General features: G+C 43.7%; 1 protein-coding gene across 2 annotated transcripts in view; it reads right to left on the reverse strand.

Annotated features, from left to right (window-relative positions):
• Window positions 1-688: 688 nt before the first annotated feature.
• The window catches only part of LOC119432024 (CUB and sushi domain-containing protein 1), a 145,718-nt gene continuing 122,434 nt past the window's right edge, over window positions 689-23,972 (reverse strand). The window contains exons 4-12 of one of the 2 annotated variants that reach the window (XM_049657686.1): window positions 22,080-22,169; window positions 20,430-20,558; window positions 16,268-16,435; window positions 13,853-14,041; window positions 10,775-10,963; window positions 8,682-8,789; window positions 6,263-6,335; window positions 4,578-5,105; window positions 689-1,988 (exon numbers count right to left, since the gene is read on the reverse strand). In XM_049657686.1, coding sequence (XP_049513643.1) covers window positions 1,718-1,988; window positions 4,578-5,105; window positions 6,263-6,335; window positions 8,682-8,789; window positions 10,775-10,963; window positions 13,853-14,041; window positions 16,268-16,435; window positions 20,430-20,558; window positions 22,080-22,169 — 1,745 coding nt within the window. In that variant the 3' untranslated portion in view covers window positions 689-1,717. The remainder of the gene's footprint in view (window positions 1,989-4,577; window positions 5,106-6,262; window positions 6,336-8,681; window positions 8,790-10,774; window positions 10,964-13,852; window positions 14,042-16,267; window positions 16,436-20,429; window positions 20,559-22,079; window positions 22,170-23,972) is intronic. The other variant, XM_037699473.2, reaches the window with a different exon arrangement.

The raw sequence follows: 23,972 nt of genomic DNA on the forward strand, positions 1-23,972 counted from the left end.
GTTATCGTGGCAAGCGCCACACCCTCACTCTCATGCGGCATGGTGAACGTTTCACATTTCAGTACTAGGTTCACCGGTATCACTTTTGAATAGCTCTTTACAACAATACAAATCACATTACACACAGCACTCACAATAAACTGTGATAATTTGAAAATGCATAAATGCAGAACAGTAATTAACATGGTACATGCTTTTAAATTTAAAAAGAAAAAAAAAACTTCTGAAAACGCACTGCGAGAATGCTATAGAAAAACAGTGGGAAGAAGAGACAAGATGTGTCACTATTCAAAATCATGATTTACAGGTTTGTGCATGGCTTGGTCCAAGTCTTCTAAATATATTCTAGAAAGAAATAATTATTTTTGGTTAATTAACCATGTATATTTGGATGTGTTTCAACCAAGAATGTACATAAATGCAGCACTTCTTGCTTTGCAAGAGCCAAAGACTTTGTGACTCATCTACAACAGGTTCACAAATGATATAGAATCCTTATACCATGTGGAACACTGGGACAATACTACAAGCCACGATTGAGCCATTAGATCTGCCTCTGCTGCAGACCAAGACTTCATGCCCACGGGCTTGTTTTGCTGTTGCTTGTCATACCTTGGTATGAATTACCCACTGTTTTCTCACTGCTGTAACATAGCATCACAGTTTCTCCTTGAACATTGTTTTTCGTGATTTAGATGGCCATGTTATGAACAATGCAGTCTCAAGGTGGCATCATCAGTCCTCGGGAAATTTCCAAGCATGCTTTTTTACTTCTTTATGGTTAATGCCATTGTGCTTGTGAAAGCAATGAATTCTTTGTTTTTATATATCTGTTGGTTGACTTTGTTTTGAAATCCCACGATTGAGCGTTTCCAGCACATGTTTTCTAAAAACATTGCGACCAACTAGCACAAGTAACATGTTCTTAAGACATTACAGATTTTTCGATAATAGCATGTGCTTTCGTTGTATAGTAGCATTCCAGATGCACAGCTGATGCTTAAGACTAACTGCGTCACACTTCAAGATTCAGCAAACCTTTGACTGGTCTGCAACACTGCGTGTGTGTGTGCCAATTGGTACACGTCTGGCAAAAACAATGCCAATACGTGACACATAAAGAGTGACGCATACAGTGCCATATGCTGAGACAGGACACAGAAAACAAAGAGAGGTGTAGATACCAACAGATTTTTTCTGTGTCCTATCTCGCTGCTATTCTCACTTTAAGCTTTGATGGATCAACTGAAGAGTCGCTTGCAATTGAGCATGGCCTTAGCTCAGCCTTGAAGGTAGGACCATCTAGTACAGTCATCCGTGCCCTTGCCTAGAACACTTAAGCACCGTGCTGCAAATCAAATAAAGGGTATTACCAAAGCAGCTACAGTACTATGTTTAGGACACCACGCTGAAGACTGTGTGACTTACGTGGTTCAGGTGACTACTACTGTCAACGAGCACTGTCATTCAAACCAAGCAGCAACACAACAATATAGTACCTTTCTCCACCATTCAGCGCACTACTCAAGTGCCCAGTGCAAGAGCGTGGACGTCTGTACCATTCCCACGCGCCGGCTGACCTTACAATGCCTACTGCTTCCATGGGAGTCATGCCCTGAGATAAAGAAGTGTTTGTTCCTCACAATGACGCACAACACATGTTGTCCACACTTGGTGCACAGTTTTGAGGAAGGGGGGGGGGAGTGCACGACGGGCACTAGCTGTGTCCTGATGTGGCGTAGAGTTCATTGTCCACCATTCCAGTGTGCAACGTCCCCCTGACGATCTCCGCCCCGAGCGGGTGGTCCACGTAAACATTGTCCCCTTCCACGACGTGAGGCGCGAGCGACACCAGCGGGGCCACGGCACCGACTAAAGACATGGCCACCGAGGGGTGGTAGTCTTCGTCCTCGTCTGGAGGTGGTATAGGAGGAAGGTCACGTAACTTGACGCCGCTTGGTGGGGCAGGTTTGTTCGACAAGTCCTCACTGTTGGGAGAGGGAAAAGTTTGCAAGTCTGAGACACACAATCACATGTTGCTACACTCTATGATATGCAAAAGAACCAGTGCGTTCTATGCTAATTCATTACCTATGAAGTCCTGTTGATGCGGTTGCAAGAGAAAGCAAAGGAAAAGAAAAAGAGAATGTCAGTGTTATTTATTTACAAGGTGGGGCTGGTCGTGGCATAAGATTCACAATATAACTTTGCTACTGTAGCGCATTTACGGGTGTATAGCATTCCACCATTTCTCATAGTTTTATTGTTTCTAAAGAGGTGTGCTGCACCATTTTGTTTATGCTAGAAAAGGCTATGAGGTAGAAAGATAGGGAGAACAGGATGTCATGCTTTTTTGTGCATGTTCTTTTAATTCTTGGGTTTCCAGCACAAACTGCTGCTGGTCTTTAAGTAGTAATAATCTCTCGCTCGTACATCTTTCAGTAGCTGTACACATGACTGTGTTTCTGTGCTGCCTGGCTTGAACTTTTCCGTATGTTTAATGCGAATAGCATTCTTGGCATTGCCAGACCAGTTTACTTTCCGGCTATCTAGCTATCCAACTGAAATGCAACTTGGGTCATTGGTATTTATTTGCCATTGGTATGTTCTGCTCTTCATAATACTCATCACAACATATCATCACCAACTACAGACCAACTATGAAATATATTTCTAATGAAGGGTACAAAGCGTACATAGAGCAATAAACCCTCATTTAGGTGTTCATTAAATTCATTTTCACCTCTAAAAAAATGCTATTCTCATACTTAGTTTGTCATCATAGACCAGTTCTGCTCAGATTTTTTTTAAAAGTCGGGACCTGCTGCACAGGCACTCTCCTCAGGCTAGCATCAAAGCATTTACGTAATTTGTGTAGTAGCGTGGCATGCATTCCTGACTGTATGTGTTCGACTGTATGTCAAACTTTACAGTATTTTCTGCGAGTGGAGCTGCCAAATTCCCTGCCCTCTCTCTCTTGGCATGCAGGGCATTGTATTTTACGTCGTGTTTTAATTCATTCATACATATAAGCCCACCTCCATCTATCCATCCCTCTCTCTGCACGCTCTTTTGCACCTTTTCTCCCTTCCCCAAAATGCTGATTAATGTTCAGATGTCAACCACATACTAAACACTTCTGGTGTGGTCATCAAGGTTGTCTATTTCCTCTCAATTAATCAATCAATCAATCAATCAATCAATCAATCAATCAATCAATCAATCAATCAATCAATCAATCAATCAATCTCAAGCTCCCAGTTTTGCATTGTGTTAGCGCATTTGGGCTCTGTGCATCTGTTGGGTTTCTTCCAAGAATACCTTGCAGCTTTCTATGACTTTTTAGAATTCTTAAACGTTTTCTACATCTTTGCACATCTTTGTGCTTAGTATTGCTTTCTTGGCTGAGGCTCTGAATGGTGCACTCGTTCAAATTCTTGTCTCTCACTTGAAGCTTGAAGAACAGCAACCGCATTATTAAAAAAAGAAAAACAAGGAATAAAGAAATTTAAGCATGCACCATAATTCCTTAAATCAATGCAAGATGTGCTCATCAATGATGAGGATCACATTCTCACAACTTTTAGCCTTAACATCTTCAACAAGCTAACTGTACCACCTTCTAAAACATCATTCATGGCTATTTTAAGTACGGAGCGTATTCCCTACTGGAAAGCGTTGAATTTTAAATATAAGTTATCTGGGTGTGAAACCTATCACTTGTTCTGGTCTGTTTTATGATATACTTTGTAACATATCTGGGCTTCTTTTGAGACTACTGCCTACTTGTTAGTCCCACTACACCTGGCCAGACTGCTGTATCATTTTTTTGCATATCAGCAACACAGTGCTTAGTAGCATGTGTTGCTGCTTTAGAAATGTTGCATGGTTATCACCGTACTGTAAAATAGAAATCGGTATACAATTCGAGAAACCTGCATTTGCTTACACTTGAACAACATGAATTTTATAACAACCTGGTTTGTTGCTAGCGAGTTGCTGTATGAAGACAATAAAACAAAAGTTTGGGTGAGTTTGTTCTGCATGTAAAGATGACAACACAGGACAAGGTGCATTTTGAACATTTAAAATAAAGAAGTAGTTGGAACTGGAGGATTGTGTGTGTTGTGCTTTCTGCGTTTTCATCCAAACAATTTGCAATAAGAAGCAACTGTATAGGAGATTCAGTGCTTGTACAGCTGAACATATAATGCACAAGGTGTTCAGTGCAGTCCACTCGTAAAGGGAACACCTAACTAGTACTCCAGTGTTGATGGGAAATAACATTTCAGATGAAAGTCTACAAAATAATCATTCATCAGTGGATGCTTGTCTACCATGCTTCACATCAGCCACTCTTTTCTGAAAAGCTAGAAGAAATGCCAAGTTTTATACCATTCACTTCTAGTTAGCTGTTCCCTTTAACAGCAGACCATACAATACCATACGGCCGCCGAAGACCAAGCTAGCTGAATATCAAGCTAGCTGAAAGGCTTAGTCACACGCTACCAATGCACATTACTGTATATGCAAAGACTTTTCTCTCGCAGACTCCCAAGAACAGGAGGCCGACTCACCTTTGCTCCTTGATAAGCCGCGATTTCCTCTTCTGATCAAAATCAACTTTGGCATACAGTGCTGGTGATGACTCCCGATCGTCCTGATTTTCATCTGCTGTGGACGGCAGTTCCGTGTGGACGACGGTGACTCCTGCACTGGGCGTCGGGCCCGTCGTGATGGACGTGACACCTCCAAAAGAGAGCCTGCGATGCTTGGAAGCCAAGGCAATCTCTTCGTAGATGTTCTCTTTCGACGAGAGGGAACTCTTGCGGCTCGGCGTAAGGCTCTTGCGGCGGTCTCCGCTTCCTTCGGCCTTGAGGCTCGCCCGATGGCTGCCGTTGGTGAGGTGGTTGTTATTGTGTGCGGCTGCGGTCGAGCCATTTTGCTGCGCAGTCTTCAGCGGTATCTCCATGTAGAAGTCCTCGTTCTGGTAGATGGTTCCGCTGCTGTCCGTGTATGAGATGTTGGCACTTCCGTTGTTGGCTGTGAGGCCAGTGCTGGGCACTTTCGCTGGTTGGCTCTTGGCCCTTGAAAAGTACTTCTTCCTGCGAGTTGAAAATGGGCAGATCAATGCAGTGCTTCATGTAAGGCTTCCTGCTGGTGCACTACAGTGCTGAACTTGCATATCTGTCCTTATTGCTATTATTCGCCTTTGATTGACGGTGTTTTCTTCTTGGTCTTTTTGTTTTAACCAAGCATCATGCGAGTTGTGTATGAGCCATTTGTATCTTTTAGTGCTGTACGAATGATTATGGCTGTATTATACATTTCGTGATCACTTGTGTAGTAGCCTGATAGGGCTGACAGAATCAGTAAATGAAACGAAGATGCAATGCATGTGTGCGAATGAAACATGAACATGACAATTCATACACTAAAACAATCAACACATAATGGATTTTGTATATGGGTGCAATTAGTTTTCTGTAAAGGCATTAGACGTTGTAGTGGACACTGAAGCTCTAATCAAGCACACTTGTATGTTACTCTGGCTCCGAAATATTCTAACCTTGCTGTTCTGGTTTAAATTTTCCCGTTTGCATTTGTTTTGTTTATGCACTACAAAACAGCATGAATCATTTAATTGTGTCGCATCACCATTCCATGCCTCGAGAGCGCGAACAAAAATAACTAGTGTATTTTTGCCCAGAAACTTATACATTAGGCTATTTTTGTCATCAAAACTGCCAGACATACAGGGTATGTGAGCGACACGACATACTAGCTGGTGCATGTTGCAACACACACAAGATCATTCAAACAAGACAGGGGTTCACAGGAAGATGGAGATTCGAAGTGATGTACAGTGGTAGAACAAGGAATGCTGATTTCGCGAAAGGGCTGACTTGAAAGCACTACAAAAATTACTCAGACAGATACACAGGTTTACAGGGCAAAGGAATGTCGTTGGACCCAACGTTTTGACTGGGGCCTTGTCTCCATCAGGAAGCTCAGACAAAGACAACTGCCCGTGTTGAAACACAACTTCGAGAGACATATCTGTTGTTCAACCACTGCAGTTGACTTCATAAGGGCATTGAAAGATGACAGAACTGTACAGAAGAAAGCGTTAAATAGCTACTAGATGGACTCTTTCTAGACTTACACCGCATGCATTGCCTTTTAGCACTTAGCCATCTTCATGTTTGCAATGGCATGGTTTGCTGCATTCATATGTGACTCAGCTTTTCACTGCACTTACTTTTTGAGTATGAGAAGGATACACATGGAAAGCAGGAAAAGGAACACAATGGCGATGATAGCTGCCACCATGCCTGAAAAAGAAAAATAGCGTGAACAGTACTGTTAGTTCATCTGTGCACATAATCTGCGTAATCCATTGGCTTAGCTGTGTGAGGTTTTAATTTGTGAGCTGCTGCTGTGAGCTTTTGTATTCTGTAACTGTCCTCTTTGGTAAGGCATTAGTGTATCAAGCACCATATACTATAGCCAACAGACACTGGGTCCAAAAAAGAGAGATGGATCAATTTTATTTACAAATGGCTTGTTACCCTCCGTGACCCCTCCGGTCGTCTAGCACGCTGGGCTTTGCGGCTCCAAGAATTTGATTTCAATGTGTCGTACAAAAGTGGAAGACGTCATGCCGACACTGACTGCCTTTCTCGCCTCCCACTGTCGACAACAGAGGATAACGCGGACAACCTCGACACCTGCTTTGCTGCTGTCTCTCACGTTTCCTGATGCCACCGTATTCCAGCGGGAACAGCGCAACGACTTATTTTGGACCCCCTTTTCGCCGATGCCTGCAGTCCCAAGGCCAGTGTTCGCTTTTGCCTTCGCGATGGACTGTTATACAAGACAAATTATTCAGCAAGTGGCGCGCGGTATTTACTGGTTGTTCCCCAAAGCCTGCAATGTGACATTCTCGTGTCATGCATGATGATCCGACGTCAGGCCACCTTGGATTCATTCGCACTTACATCGAATACAGGAGCGGTTTTACTAAGATGCGACATTCCACTAAGCATACGTCTCGAGCTGTGACAAGTGCCAGTGTCACAAGCGACCGACAAGTGCTCCGCAGGCCTCTTCATCCTGTAGCGCCACCTACTACACCTTTCGAGCAAGTTGGTATCGATCTGTTAGGACCGTTTCCACGATCTTCGAACAACAACCGCTGGGTCATCGTCTGTGTCGATCACCTATCTAGATACGCGGAAACAGCTGCGATATCTTCCACCGCTACTGCGTCGCTGCCTTCTTATTACGCTACGTAATCCTTCGTCACGGTCTGCCTCGCGTATCATCAGACCGTGGTCGCCAATTCGTCGCTGACGCCGTGGAAGAATTGCTTAGACTCTGCACTTCGCAGTTCCGTCACTCAACACCATATCATCCCCAGACGAATGGCCTTGTCGAACGTACCAACCGTACCCTGACCAACATGCTGGCTATGTATGTATCATCCAATCACAGGAACTGGGATGACACTTTACCGTTTATTACCTACGCCTACAATACAGCGAAGCACCGAAACTACGGACTTCACACCTTTCTACCTGCTCTATGCTCGGACACACGCAGCTGTCTGGATACCATTTTCCCCTTTACACTCCATACAGCGGACTCAGTTGCCGAAACTTTGTGCCGTGCTGAAGAAGTCCGACAATTGCTCGACTGCGTACTCTGCATCACAAGATCGCTCCAAGGAGCGGTATGACCGCCGCCATGACTCAGTTTCATTCGAAAAGGTGACTTGGTGGCTGTGGACCCTCAGCGCAGACGAGGGTTATTGCCAAAAGTTCCTGGCTCAGTATACCGGTCCCTTCACAGTCATCGACCGCATTAGCGTTTAACGTATGTGGTCGCCCTGTAAGGTCACCAGGACGCCGCTCTAGCTACTCAACTTGCGCATGTTACGTGCCTCAAGCGATATTACGCCAGCACTCAGCCCTAACTCCCGTGGTGGGCTTCGTCTGCGAAACGGGGAATGTAACGCCTTGGTTGAGGCGAAAGGAAGAAGAGGAGGACGACGAATCCTTTGGTTCCGAGAAGAGCTTAGGAGAATGAACTTCTCTTGCTTCATTAAAATTACAGTAAGGAAGGGTTGTATTAGTGTTAGCCATTATATTTTTTTTACTGGGAAAGTAAATGAAAGTAGGGAAATGGGACAGTTTGCCACCAGTGGAAGTTGAGCTCACAGCCTCCACATAAGATGTGTGGTGCTCTGCCGATCAAGCTGCAGCAGCAGCTGTTCATTTTTGTGACTATTAATTGTAACACATTAAGACTGTATTATACTTATAAGGGCATATTTGGGAATCGTATCTGAATATAGCCAAATAGCTGTGTAGCTAAGCATTCAGCTTCTTAAGATTATAATTTGCAGAGAGTTCAGCTTGGTCTTGGATGAAGTGTGAAACATTGTCACTTCAGCACAACTGCTGTGTTGCCTAAGTTAACCATCCACGTCCACAGCTATCGGCAAACAGGCTTTTTGAAATAATCTCAGAATGTCTTAATTGTTATGGAAATGCCCCAAGGTAAGGTTGATCCCTCTCCACTCATTCACAATAGTAGGAGTATTAGTGTTAATTGTTTCATATTTCAGCTGTGTTTTACATGAGCCATTCATGAGCCGAATGTGAAATCATATGCACCTTTGAGCAATGCCAGGCGTGATGTGGCTCCATACTCACCGGTGAGTGTTGAGCTTGTGTCGCTCGATGCTCCTGGTAGCTCCTTCTTGAGTTTTTGCCTCATTTGTCCTGAATCAAAAGAAAAGAAAGAAGATATTTTAAACTGAGCTATTCATTATGATACATATACTTCTGCCTCTCTGAATTGTTACCCGCCCTTTTTGATCAGTGCATTGTATGTGTGGTTGATGCACCTTGTGTAGAAGGTGCATAGCTAGCTGCTCACTGTGCGTTCTGCAATAGTACCATATTTTTCTGACTACAAGCCACATTTCTTTTTTCATGATTTCCATTGCTACATCTAACACAACTGCGACTTATATGTGGGATTTTATGCGTCATTTGACAAGGTGGCAAAATAGGTCAGCGTCGTCAGGTATTCTGTTTCTGTGCAAATGATTGCCGCTGGCATCAAGAAAGCTGAGCTCTGGGTAAATGTGCCTGAAACTGATGCTTGTGAAAGCAAACTATGTGATGATGAGCCAGAGGACAAGGGATATATGCTAGTGCTGCCCGAAGTAAGTCCACTGTCGATGAGCGATTCTGAAGACGAGGATTAGGATGGGTTTGGTGGTCTTGACCAGCAACAATTAAGAGTCATAATAAAGTCAGCTGTTATTGTGATTTCGTTGCAATGGAATGTCTATCATCTGTGTTCTTTAGAACCACAAGAAGCTCTCAGATAGTTCAGTCCACGCTTTTTCTTACATCGTGCGCAGCATATTGATAGCAACCGATACACGCTAGGAACCTCTGCTGCTATATTGCACACAGGTGGTTGCATTGCAGTATAAATGCATTATTTCTGGTTCATGGTAAGTAGTGCCGACCATGCAAAAGGGTGCAACTCATACAAATGTGCGGCTTATACACAGACTTTTTCATACAAGGACTATTTATAGGACGATGTGACTTATACAAGGGTGCGACTTATAGTCTGGGAAATAGGGTAATTTCTGTAACAGCACTACAGGCTGAGTTACGGGTTCTTTGTCCACTCATTTGAATGGTATGTACCTCAAATGTTCGAGATTCACTGAACTTTCTGAAACACAGCTTCTAATGCTTCAAGCTAAGGTCTGTTCCATGTGGTCTGTTTCAGCTGTCCTTATGTTGTGAAACTATGTCAGTGTTTGTCTTAGTGTTTAGTTTCTAGTGTTCATTTAGGGTCTTCAGTCGTGTTTTAGGCCTCATGTAGAAGTGCATGACTGTACAGTGCGTGTTCTGCACCTACTTATATAGTGAGCACAGCATGCCTGTATGTTATGCACTCCGCAAACATTTAATGATGCACTGTTCCTCAAACTTCCTCTTTTTTTTTTACAAATGCAGCTTCTGGTCCTTACATATAAGGTGCCACAGAGCTGTAAGGCATTGTGTTTCCACCCTGAGCTTTCTTTTCCCTCTATCATAACGGTTATATTACAGTCATTCGATACATACATCTGCATTTGCTTTTGCTTATCTTGGTTAAACTCTTCATATTTTTTTCATTGATTGCATAGATGTGTCACCTGTCGAGTTTAGCACAAATATAACACCAGCTGACAGACAATACAAGTGTCTCTTTTTTTCTCCCTCTATATCACAATATTATTTTATTTGAATCATCACTTGATTGATCACTTGGTCAATAAATAAACAAATAAATAATAAATAAATAATAAATAAATAAACATCTGCTTTTTCTTATCTTAATTAAACTCTGTTATTAAACTTGAGAATGTGCGCTACAGACAGCACACAAGCAAAGGAACAAGTTCAACAAGCATTGTGCCAGGTTTGCTGTACTTAATTGTTTCTTTTACACGTCTGTCCTGTTGGTAGCGCACTTTTGCAAGTTTCATATGAATTACCAACTCGTCCAAGTTCATGCCCTGTTAAACTCTGTTGTCTTTTCTATATTGATTTCATAGGTGGGCCTTCAGTTGAGTTTTGTAAAAGTACAATACTACAGATGAGAGACAAGATATAAGTCTTTGGAGCTCGTCATATATGCAAGCTCACAGGCTAAATGATTCTCTGCAGTAACCAAAGCTCGTGGGGCCACTCACTGAGAATACATGAGGCCTGAGGCGTGCTCCACATCCCGTCCTCTTGGCAGATGATGGTAGTTGGGCCACCCTGCCTTTCGTATCCGAGGTGGCAGTTGAGCTCAGCTAAGTCGCCGTAATTCGTGGACACATTGAGCAGTGTGTATGTTCCACCATCGACTTCGAATGCTGGCACATCACAGGTGACGGCTGAAAGAGCAAATTGCAGACTACATTTATTATCATTATCACCAAAACAAATACTGAGAAACTGGACCTTGATGTCACCAACGTTTGCAGTTGATTTATTTATTTCACATACTTTCAAGGATCAAAGTCACTACAGAATGGAGTGTGGTAAAAACACGAGAAAGCTTAGTGCAGTGGGGACGCTAACGAACGTCATGGTGTACAGTGGTTTTGAAATTGTCTGCGTCTGTGATGAGAGCATTTGAGGAACGCTGTGAAAGTAGTGAGCCAAGCGGGCATTCACGCATGAATTTTGTGAATGTGTTACAGGCTAACACTTATGAAAGGGCTACTAACAGTATCATTCGACTGGTTCCTACCATGCTCCCACTCGGTTTGCAGTGATGCGGAGCCCTCTCAAGATTGGAGCCAGAAAGCCTGCCCCAGCCGAACGTGCTAGCTGCTCCGAAAGCAATCTGAGTAGCCACGTGATTGAGTTTCTGTCGGATGTTGGTCGTGCGTTCAGGTTGAAGGTGGGAGCGCCTTCGAGTGCTCAGAGCTGGAGCGCGGCGCTCTGAATGAAACCGACAAATGTGCTCCGAGCCCTCAATTTTGACCAGCTGAATGCAGGCCGCACCGCGAGAGTGCTCTAGAGCACTCGAGATCGACCAGTCAATCGAATGTACCATAAATGCGAGTAACAAGTTTACTGAGATGGTACAGCGCACTTCTGACATAGCAATTCTGTTGCTTCTATCAGCTGCAAGCCACAAAAGCATATGAAAGAGGAAAGTGGAAGGCAACACTATTAAAACAGGTCTTGTACCAGTTGGGTGCTTTGTAAATGTCACTTGTGGTTACTACGACACCATTTCACACAGCACTGCTACCTCCACAGTAGCCCGCAAAATCTACCTTGTTACTTGCCATGTGCACAGTCAATATGTGTTAACACTGTTTAAAGCAAAAAAGATGTTTCAAAGTACAGCCTAACCTTGATAAATGCTGATAATGTAGTAAATCTAGCATGATGTTCGCCAGTGTCAGTGTGTAACGAATACATGCTTGAATATCAGACATAACAAAGATATTTTCGTGCTAGATGTGACTTCGTTATAATGAGTTTCCATTGTATTTTGTTAATAGCAGCACCAGTAAATTCCTTGCACAAGAATCTTTACATCTCGCTGTCCATAAATTGTGAAAAAAACAACACCACTTGTACAAGTGTGCTTGTGGAGTGCGAGAATATGTAAATATTTTTCTATGCTGCTGCTCTCAAGTACAGCATGAATCACTGTACTTGATGGTGAATAAGATATATGAAACATACTAATTCACTGTGTACGAATGCAGAAATGTGCCCTTTAGCTGAAGCTGACATGATCAATAATTGATTATTGGTGAAACAGAACAAGATCAGCAAGTGGTTGTACCCTGATGAGCCACTTAATTAGTCATCACCGCTGATTGTTGCCGAATGATACATCGCATCTGCTTTTCTGGGAATTACGTACTACATTTTCAATGCAGTCAAACTTCAATATAACAAACACGGATATAGCAAATTATCAGATTTATCAAAGTTATATTAAAGTGTTCCTTGCCAATGTCTGCATATAAAGAATATATGATTATAATTAATATCAAATATAGCAAAATTATTTTCATGTCAGATGCAATGCAAATAGGAGTTGAGAACCTCATTTTGGGGCTTATGCACTACATAAGTCTTTGATGCAACATTATAAACAACAATTTCAGAAGACTATATGACATCACTTCCTCTTGCTTTTGGCATGGAGAGACAGTGTGAAGTTTCAGCGAGCTAGCCTACAACTGACTCAGTGTGAAGGCTATCTTGAATGGTCATTCAGAGGTCAGACAAGAGCAATAATGAAGTATGAACACATGAACAAATGCAAGCGAGATATTATTTGCTTTTCATTTGCAGCATATTTCAATAGGCCACATCCATTACCTGTACTCTATGCAGTCTAACATTCCATAGGTTTTGTTTCTCAACATGACGCCATGTAACCAAAGCAACGCTGCATTATGAGGCATAATGCAAGAAAGCTTGTAGGCGCATGCTAAAGATCATCATATCGTGAGCATACTGAAGAAACCTATGGGGCCAGAATTTATCTGGGGCCCTCTCCACATGCATAGCCTGCAGCATAACTGCTTTGGCCCTCTCTCTATATATAAAAAATTAAAATGTGAGGTTTAACATCTCAAAACAACCTACACAAAGATGTCATTGTTAGAGGCTAAGTAAGCGCAATCAAAAATGTTCGGCCTAACCTTAAGAGAAAGGAACAGAGCGGTGTGGATCAGAGAGCAAACGGGGATAGCCGATATTCTAGTTGACATTAAGAGGAAAAAATGGAGCTGGGCAGGCCATGTAATGCATAGGATGGATAACCGGTAGATCATTAGAGTTACAGAATGGATACTAAGAGAAGGGAAGCGCAGTCGAGGACGGCAGAAAACTAGGTGGGGTGATGAAGTTAGGAAATTTGCAGGCACAAGTTGGAATCAGATAGCGCAAGACAGGGGTAATTAGAGATTGCAGGAAGAGGCCTTCGTCCTGCAGTGGACATAAATATAGGCTGATGATGAAGTAAGCACACAAGCATTCTTGCATTCTGCCCCCATCGAAGTGCAGCTGCAGAACACCATACCCACTGGCTACCTCAGTGCGTCTCTGTATCCCCAAGCATTGTTGGTTGCTTTGGAGAAAACATCGTGACAGGGCTTTGTAGAGGCCACTAGTAGATTGGTGCATGAATGATAACACAATGAAGAAAAAAGAGTAGAGTCACATGTTGGCCAATCTAATGTGGTTCTGCTATCTGCTGGGATAGTTCAAATCACTACGACTGAAATAGAGAGGTGTGTACTGACGCTGGCAGTGTGGCTGCTGTCCTCCCCATCGGGCGTCCTCGAGGCAGGTGCGGGTGTCGTTGCCCTCCAGGATGTAGCCAGGGTCGCAGGTGTAGATGAGCTGGCTGCCTTGCACGGTGCGGCCATTGCTTGTGCCTCGCACTGCCACTTTCCCGTTGTCTAGGGGACCCAGGGAGGGGCATGCGGCCTCTGTGTAGGGCACAGAGAAAATGTCACGGGGCTTTAAGCAGACAGCAAGACTGGCCTCTGAGACAACTAAAAAAAATGCCGCATACTGTACACATTGCTTAAGCGTTCACAGAGTTGCACACAGTGAATAGCTAGCCAGGAATCCAGGCCACGAAAATGTATATTAAGCTTACTATTCAACCCAAAACGTGAGTACAAAACCCTTAAACACTTGAATGATTCTAGGGCTCATAATTAAGCAGGTTGTGCAAGCAACACAGGCAGAAACTCATGTGGGCTGGCGTCCTACTTTTATCAACGCTTAGCGATTATTCTGCGTTTGCATCATAAGTCACTTGCATTGATGGAAAGACTTGCAGCATACAAGAGTTGAGCATACTCTAGTAACTCTAGTTTTATTAATGATGAACGATGCTCAAGGTTTACGTAAAGGGAAGCTGCTCACACCAACAATGGTGGTTCTATATATAATTTATAATATAACGTTTATATGTGGATATTGTATATGATCTCATCTTAATGCTTGTAGCATCAAGCACAAAGGTGACCATCTGAACTTGTTTTTTACTTCCATAAAGGCATATTATTCCATTTTTTGGTGTTTACAAAAACGTGACTACAATATCACATAAGAATCATCCCCACTTCGACAATTATACTTATAATGGTTTATTAAGGCCTCATGGCAGGTTTGGTTGTACCGCGGTGCATGTAAATAATTTGTAATCTCACTTCTACGGGACACATATTTATTGTTACGGGCGACATAAATATTCACTTATTGGTCGAACGATTTAAGAGGTGTGTTCAAAAAGAAACTGAGCTTTTGAAATAGCTTGCCAACTGGCAGAGGGAGCGCGCTGCGGCTATTAAGCGCATATAACGGCAGGTTTAAACAACAAACTGCCATTTGCCGCATTTCGCTCTGACCGTTAGTTGGCGAGCTACAGCCGCTGAAGTGAGCACATGAACAAGCTGTTCTTCGGATTGGTGCCAAAGTGAAAATGAAGGAATTGGAAGAACAGCGTGTGTGTGTGAAGTTCTGCTACAAACTTGGGGAATACTTTCACAGAGACATTTCAGTTGCTTAGCCAAGCATACGGGGATGACTGTATGAGTCGCACGCAGTGCTATGATTGGTTCAAGCATTTTGAAGACGGAAGAATGTCGGTCAGTGACGATCCCAAGCCTGGACGACCTTCGACATCCACAGATGATGACCACGTCGAGAGAGTTTGAACTGTGATTTGTGGAAATCGTCATTTGACTGTTTGAGAAGTTGCTGACGAAGTGGGTATCAGCGTAGGATCATGTCATAAAATTTTGAGTGACCAACTTGGATGCGTCGTGTCAGTGCAAAATTTGTGCCACGTTTGTTGACTGACGAACAGAAGCAGACCTGTGTTAAAATCAGCTAGGAACTGCTCGCCGCTGCCAATGACAATGAAAAATTTCTTAAGAACATCGTAACAGGCGATGAGACGTGGGTTTATGGTATGATGGTGAAACGAAAGTGCAGTCATCACAAAGGGTGGCCAAAGGTTCTCCTCATCCAAAAAAAGCACGCATGAGTCAGTCAAAAATGAAGGTGATGTTGGTTGTGTGTTTTGACTGCAAAGGTATTGTCCATCCGGAATTTGTGCCACATGGTCAGACGGTAAACAAAGAAGTTTTCCAGGGAATCCTAGCACATTCGAGAGATTCTGTGCGCAGTAAGAGGCCTGAATCGTGGGAAAATCAGGCTTGGATGTTGCATCATGACAATGCCCCGGCTCACGCGTCACTCTTTGTCCGCAGCTACTTAGCGAAACACCACACTCCTGTTGTGCCCCACCCACCATATTCTCCGGACCTAGCTCCAGCAGACTTTTTTCTATTCCCCAAGTTGAAAACCACTTTGAAAGGACGTCGTTTCCAAACCGTAGAGGAGATCCAGGACAATGCGAGAAGAGACCTGCGCGCCATTCCACAAAGTGCGTTCCAGGAGGCTTTCAAAAATAGAAGATGGGAAGAGTGCATTGCCAGTAGAGGGGACAACTTTAAAGGGGACAGCACTTAAAATGTTGTACCGTAAGCAGTAAAGGTGTTATAGCAAAAGTTCGGTTTCTTTTTGAACACACCTCGTACGTGTGATGCAATTCAACATTACTGTTGCATCCTTTAACAGTGGTAGTGGTAAAAACTATTTCCATGCACAGAGAATTTATTGCGCTAGCTCCTTCTTACCCAGGCACCTAGGGGCTGCCGCTGACCACTGTCCAGACTCGAGGCAGGTACGGACGCTCGGGCCGGACAGTTTGTATCCGGACACGCAGCGGTACTCCATCTGCTGCGGTGACAGCGGTACCGTGTACGACTTGGGTGGCTTGTCCGGGTCCCCACACTGGTACTTCTCTGCGCAGAATTAGGATATGTTTACACACATTTCAGGTTCCATTTTACGCAACCGAGCCATGTATATATTTTCACGATCATTATAACTACTAAATTGTAACCTCACAGGCGGTGTGAGGACAATAATTTTTTTTTTTTCCCGCCAAGGAGCAAGGTGTTTGCTTTCAGCTCTCTATGACTTCATAACAGGTTATTATCTTTTTTGACCGCACATAATTTTTAGAAACTGCCGGCGGCAGTTAGCACAATTCAAGTCCTTGAGCTGTATTATTCAAAGAGATGGATATTAGAGAGTTTTAGATTAGGGGGACGCAAGCGTTGGGGCCCACTAGCGCTTGGGGCCACGGTACTGCGCATGCGTAGGCCCCTCTGCGCATGCACAATACCGCGGCCCCAAGCGCTAGCTGGCGCCAATGCTTGCGTCCCCCTAATCTAAAACTCTATATTACTTACACGAGAAATCATAAATGCATAGACAACTAATTAACATAGATTCACTAATAAAGTTTTTAACTAGTAATGTTACGGCACACATTACAATTTGGGAATTGTAGCCTGTAAGCTCACAATGTGTATTCACTTGGAATGAATTCTGAGATATTGATTCCTAAAGTGAACATAAACTACCAAAATGCCCAAGTCATCTCCAATATCGGTCCTTCAATGTCATTAGGGTAGCAAACCGGATCTTACCTTCTGGTTAACCTCCCTGCCTTACCCCTTTCTTCTCTCTCTCTCTCTTTAATTATTTGATTTCTAGGGCTGGGCGATTGGTCACTTAACCTTCTCATTACTGAATGAATGCTTTATTCGCGAATAATTTATTTTCGATTTTGATTAACCGGGTGAGGTCACGAGCAAAATCGGAATGAGCGACGGACGGCCATGTTCTCACTCACACCCTTATTAGAAATAGGGGGGGTCACTGAGTATGCACGGGTGCTAAGTGGGTATAGTGGAGAGTTAAACACTAGTAACGCCCTTGTAGCACCCGTAAGAGTGTTGCTATGTTTACTGTTTACGTCTCGCCATGCGCGCTGCACATAGAGCCAGTGGAGGGAAAATCAAACTTCACGCGAGCGCCTCCTCAGTGCAGTTGGCATGACTGTTAATAAGCAAATGAACTTACTACAGATTGAGAACGTTTCCAACCTTCTTTGCCTCCTCAGTATGGCATTTGACTGCGTCCAAGCACGGCCTCCAAGACCACCGACTCTCGGAGGCAATGATATAGGCGACACGTTTACTCACGCATGGTGTCGCTGACAAGCAACTACTAATAGGGTGCCTCGATGCCCAGCGCCGCCGTCCAGGGTGGAGACAACCCCGCTGGCGCCGCCATATTGTGTCACACGAGCTGAGACTCAGCTATGCTTGCGTTCATAAAGTGTTACTCGCGGCGCGCTTCCAAGTGCTTTGCCTTGATGAGGATTTTTTTTATCGGTGTCCCATCTGCATATCTTTATAACCAATAGCCGTTAACTCGTCGAAGGTCGAAGACGTAAATGTATGGCACCGGGAACATGCCGCAAGTTGCCAATTCAATCACATTTAATATGCCGTGTGTATATTTAAAATACGCACAAATTTTTTTTTTGCGCTTCGATGCTTGGTATATAAGGTTTGCGACCCCCTGTGTGTGGAAGTTTTTCTTTTTTCGCTGTTGTATTTTGGTTTACAAGTCACGCCTCCTTTACCGTAGCCAGCCACTCGCGCACGGCGGTTAGTTTCCCTTGCGTTGCGCGTGCTCTTCGCGTTCGTTGCAATTATTTGACGATATCTACGCGCAATTTTTGCTTTTTTTGCCCACAAAACTGTGTGCTGACAGGATTAAGCTGGTGTAAAAATAACTGCGATGTGAAAATAAGGTTTAGTTAGTGCTGTAGAGAAAAATGTAACGTAACTTGTCTGTGTCAATCTTGCGTAGTACACACAAGAAATCAAACGATGCACAAAATACATTTACTTATAATGTCTAGTACAATCAATCATGAAAGAGATATGTACATGAAAATTATATGTACTGTGTGGCGCCTGAAGGTTGTGTTGAAAGACGAGACAAAAAAATTAATTCGCAAGGTAGGCTCGACACACACAATTCGGGGTAGGGAGAGTTTTTTTTTATTCATTACATGGGGGGGGGGGGGGGGGTTCAAGTGAGTGCATCAACCTTATTACACACAATATAAATCGAAAACAAGAATGCAAACAAGAAAACGCAACCACGGGTAATATTAATCAAGATATCCAGCCAGATATCCAGCCAGAATACATACATCAGCTACCATCGAATACGTCGCATCAGCCAAACACATCGATGGCGAGTACAGAACATTTCATAAATAACCATTAGAACACTGATAACTACATTGAAAAAATAAACAACACTGCATACATATCACGTACAAAAACCGTAAATGAAACTAAGACAGTCAAATACAGATTAGCAATGTTTTTCACTTAAAAAATATAGTCCATGATGATGTAGGGCTGTTGACTTTAACAGACGGCGCCCATCCTGTCGATTTCCCTCGTACTGGTCCTCTTCAAAGTGTTTCTAAGTACAGGTAAAACAACAAAAGTGATTATTGATATGAAAAGTTGCCTTGTAAATGCAGAGAACCCATTACAGTGCTTAAAAATAAATTTTAGCAGAAGCAATGCTGTATTACCTCGCTTCACACGTTTCGAAGAAATGCACAGGCTACAACAGACACCATGCCAGAAAGCGCCAAAACACTTTTGGTCCCATGATTCCCCTTAACTCTACTACACCTGGGCATACCGTGCACAGGCATTTAAAGACCGTCACAGTACCCACTACGATCGGGAATGAGCACGAATGGCCATCGGCTTACGATCACCACGCTACAAATATGTACAAGTCTAAAAAATCAGCTATGTAACGTAACACCCTGAGGTCCGCAAGATATCTCCTGAGAAATCAGAGAAAATCACAATGTTTCGCTTACCACGTACAAAACAGCCGCTCTCCCCAGACGAAGCACTGCGTTCTTTAGTCCCAAATAACCAGTACCGAAAAAAGAAAAAAAAAGGAAACAAGAGACACATTACACGATGTGTGCTTCCCGTGAAAAAGGAAAATAGGTGGCTTAAGTGACGATTCGTAGCTAATGTAAGACTATTTCGCAGGTAAGCATCTTCGTCAGTCCTTAAAATAAGGGTACAGACTGCGCCCATCAAAACGAAAAAAGCCTATGCGACGCGCGCTCGCAAACCATACGCTACTCAGACAGCATCGGTGCAGTGCTTACTTAGTTCGTGAGCGAACGTAGGTACGTGAGCGAGGATCAGAGAATACTTTCTTATTTAAATGAAAAACACGGTGCGGTAGTCTAAAAATTCTTGACACTTACCTCGCAAATGCAGGAGTTATCCGTTGCCTTCCAGTGATCGCGCTTTACTTGGGCTTCCCATCTCTTCCGTCGCTCTGGGTCCCGGGGGAAGCGAAAACAACGCAGTCCTTTACGCGTCGATCCGGCGCACTTGGGAACACAACAGCCCGTCATGTCGACACGATGCACTTGATAGCTTGTCAGTCATGCGGCTGAACACTGTCTAGCAAGTAGAAGCGTCCGCGAAGCATCCGCGCGCACTGTGCCTCGAACTCAGCACCGGCACCAAGCAATCGCAACGGCTCGCTGTGACACAATATGGCGTCGCAGCGAGAAAGCCGCGGCGCGGGGGCGGTCAAAGGTTGGCACCACCCTGAACGGCGGCGCTGGCATCGAGGCACCCTAACTACTAATTATAATACCACGGTATATTTTTTTTCAACGGAGTTTATGCACATAAATAACCAGACTGGTTGATGATTAGCTCGCGTACGTAAATGCAGAACTCCCACTGATCGATTAATTGAAAGCCATTAAAGGCGCAAATCTTGCGAAGGTGTGCGCGCACATTGTACTCGCAACCCTAAGAATTGTCGTGGTAAGAATTATTGAGAGGTTCCACATTTATAATCGCTCACCTCTGAGCACGTAGATCTCGACCTCGCAGAGGCTGAAGTGGTCGGGGTCCTTGCGCTTGTCGGCGACGTCGACGTACTGGCCGATGATGCCCTTGCCTTCGTCGCACATCAGGACCACCGTTTGGGTCGCTGTGGCGAACAGAAGTGAAAGCAAGCGATGCAAACAAAAATACACAAAAAAATGAGAAAAGTAGTATGAAAAGTTTCACTTTTAAACGGCATGCATACGGGGTGATCATTTTTAAGTATTCCGGAATTTTAAAAAATCGCCCGTGGCAGAAGGCATAGTTCTTGTCCTTGAGCTGGATTATTCGAAGAGGCGGACAACTAAGTAAGCACGAGAAGTTGGAACACACGTTGAACTAATTAACAAAAATTAATTGATTAACTACGTAATTAATTACTTTGCGGAATATATTGCAATTTACGAATTGTAGCCGGTGAATTTGCAAAAAGGCGTATCCACTTGAAATGAAATTCCAGCATGACACCAGTTTCGAGATGTTATTTCCCAGAGTGTGGGACAAAATATATGTGCGTTCCAATTACATTTGTTCATCAATGCAGGAAAGAGAGAAAGTAAGTGGAACACAGTGCATTTTTCGGCGAGTTTGATGGCGCATAGCTATAAACTGGTGTCATTCTGGAACGAGCATTTAGGCACTCTTTGGAAGCTTCCCTATTCTTTCCGCCTTTCATTTCCCCTTCCCCTTCCCCCAGTGCAGGGTAGCAAACCAGAATCTTTTCCGGTTAACCTCCCTGCCTTTCCCACCACGTTCCTCTCTCTCTCTCTCATTCTGAAAAGTCATTCTAAATGGATACGCCTTGCAAGCTCATAGGCAGTATATATATATATATATATATATATATATATATATATATATATATATATATATATATATATATATATATATATATATATTGCCTGTGATCTTTCGAGATGGACGCAAGTGCGTTTTACGCACGTCACTCATTAGACGATTTTAAAGGGACGCTAAAGACCGAGACTAACAGACAAGGGTGGTTGGGTAGGTATTCTTTCAGAACGTCATTTTCATAAAGTTCGTTGAGAAAGGGTGATTATTACTGAAGAAAAATGAAAGCTGAAATTTTTTTCCTTTAATTTTACGCAAAACCTCAGCGCAGGCAAATCAATGCGACGCCACGGATTTCGAAGTATGTTCGTGCACTAGGGTCGTTTTGGTGCAGTGAAGGTTTTTAAAACTTGCTAGGTTGAGTCTGGGGTTTCTTTGTAATGCAATGTAGTACTTATAAACGATTAACCGTGAAGACACGGGCAGGCGCTGTCCAAAGTCACGACGTCAGTGAAGGAACTCCGGCCCACTAAGCCTTCTGTCATGCCAAGAGTGGCCGTTTCGCCAGTTGCAGAAGAGTAATTCGCTGGTACAGTGTAAACAGAATACAGACGAACCCGGATATATCGTATCTGAACGGATCACAAGAAAGTTCGATATGCAGGTAATTCGATATACAAAATAAAAATTGTATAGAACCATTTTCAAGTGGATTTTACTGCTGTTCGTTATACACAATAATTCGATATATGTGGGTTCAATATATCCGGGTTTGACTGTTAGTCATCTATAGTGTCCCTTTAATGCAGGAACTGGCCGGACACCGAACACTTACAGAACTTCCCACTGAATGCGGCGCATCTGTTGAACACAGCCTTGTTGCCCTCGTAGCTCACGACACGCACCTCGAGGTCCTGCCGGGAACCTGCATGAGGCAACGGCGAAGAGCGTGTGCTTAGAGCACTATAACTACAACCATCGTATACGCAGAAAGCATACTGACACACGTCAAACCGGCACGAAATATACAGCAAATCACTTCAAAACAAAATACCATCAAAGGTGGCTCTGGCACAGCCTAGAGTCGCTAGAAAAGAAAGTCTTGCGAGTGACTAACAGCGCCACTTCTCCACTGAAAGAAACAATGCGCTTCAATATCGGTCCTAAGTAGTTTTTGGTACGAAGTGAACACACATTTCTACTCCAGTCTAATCAAGCAGACGCCGAAAGCGGCTGGTATAGCACTGTTTTTTTCTTCTTTCTTTTTTTTTTTCTTTCAAGAATGGCCATGGAGGGTGGCTAAAGCTGTGTGAGCATTTCAGTCGAAGGACGGCGCTGCCATTCACCAAATAAGATGTTGAGTCGAGGTGGCGCGTCAAGTGGAGAACTGTTCAATATGTACGGGGGTTTGTCAGGGTGTGCAAGGCATGAATAGTCTGTTGCACCATGACAAACTGAACTCGTAGTACAGTTCAGCCAGTTTGTCGCAGGTGCTTGCCGGCACTTGGCGGTGGCAAAAGAGGGAATGAGTCTGTTGGCATGCGCGATCGACGGTTCTGTATTCTTCGCTTCCCCGCAAGCCAATCGGAAGACGAGGCGGAAGTTGCGTATGGCATAAACGCCCGGCACGGTTTGGCATTGAAAATGGTGTCCAAAACTGGCTGATTAGATCTTCTGCTGCGACCGAATTTTTTAACGATGCATACCACTTTATACTCTTTTTGTGCTTCGTCATTGGCTCGCACACTGTCGTATCCCCGCTGTTGATGATGATAATGATATTTACTGTCATTCCCTTTGAAACGGGGTGACAGCGACTAGCAATCATCTAGCCTGCTCGGTCTAATGAATTTTTAAAGCTATTGCAGTCTAGCATTATGGCCTATCTCTCGTTGATCTATTTTTTCTTACCTACTTACAACTGTAACGACTCCGGTGCTATCAATCGCTTCCATACTTTTTTCCCACCAATACTCTAAACGTCTTTTGCTTATCTCGACTGCCTGACCAATTAATACTTCCATCCACTTTGAAACTCAGCGGGTTTGGAAGGTGAATGTTTCCTACGGGTCATGTTGAAAGAATATCTTGGCATTCCATTCCGATGTGCTGAGTCGTTTCCAGAAATTTGCTGCAGCAGACACGTTCCTCATCTTGTTGGGAAAGTTTGCTCCGGTATGTCTTTGTCCTCAGACAATCAGCTTGGGCCCAAATAGCGACGCACTACCCTTTGTGTTATCGTACAATTTTTACTCCTTATTTCTTTCTTGCCGCATTTGTAAATCTCCATGGTCTTTTTTTATTTCCACGCTTTGCATCCAATTTACCGTCTCTATTTCCCTCACTTTCTTTTTGATGACTCCTGGTTATTTATCTACACTTTCAATTACAATGTACTTAGTTGCCAACTTCCTTGGCCTTCTTCCTCCGTTCCGGATACAAGCTTTCGAGGTACAGATATTCGTACTGCACGCTATCGCCAGAATCAGCACCACACAACGGAGCGGATAATAATCAATGAACAGAACCCCCCCCCCCCCCCCCCCAAAAAAAAAAAAAAAAAAAATAATCCTCTCGAAAATGGGGACCCTACATTGTCAGCTGTTGACATCGACAGGTTTGCTGCACTTTATACGCCGAAGCCCGCGATGGACACGAATTTATCGCGATGGGCTATGTAGATAAGCCGCTCAGGATTTAGGCGTTTCGATGCCAGGGTAGCGATAAC

The sequence above is a fragment of the Dermacentor silvarum genome, chromosome 10, assembly GCF_013339745.2.
Source record: "Dermacentor silvarum isolate Dsil-2018 chromosome 10, BIME_Dsil_1.4, whole genome shotgun sequence".
Lineage (NCBI taxonomy): Eukaryota > Metazoa > Arthropoda > Arachnida > Ixodida > Ixodidae > Dermacentor > Dermacentor silvarum.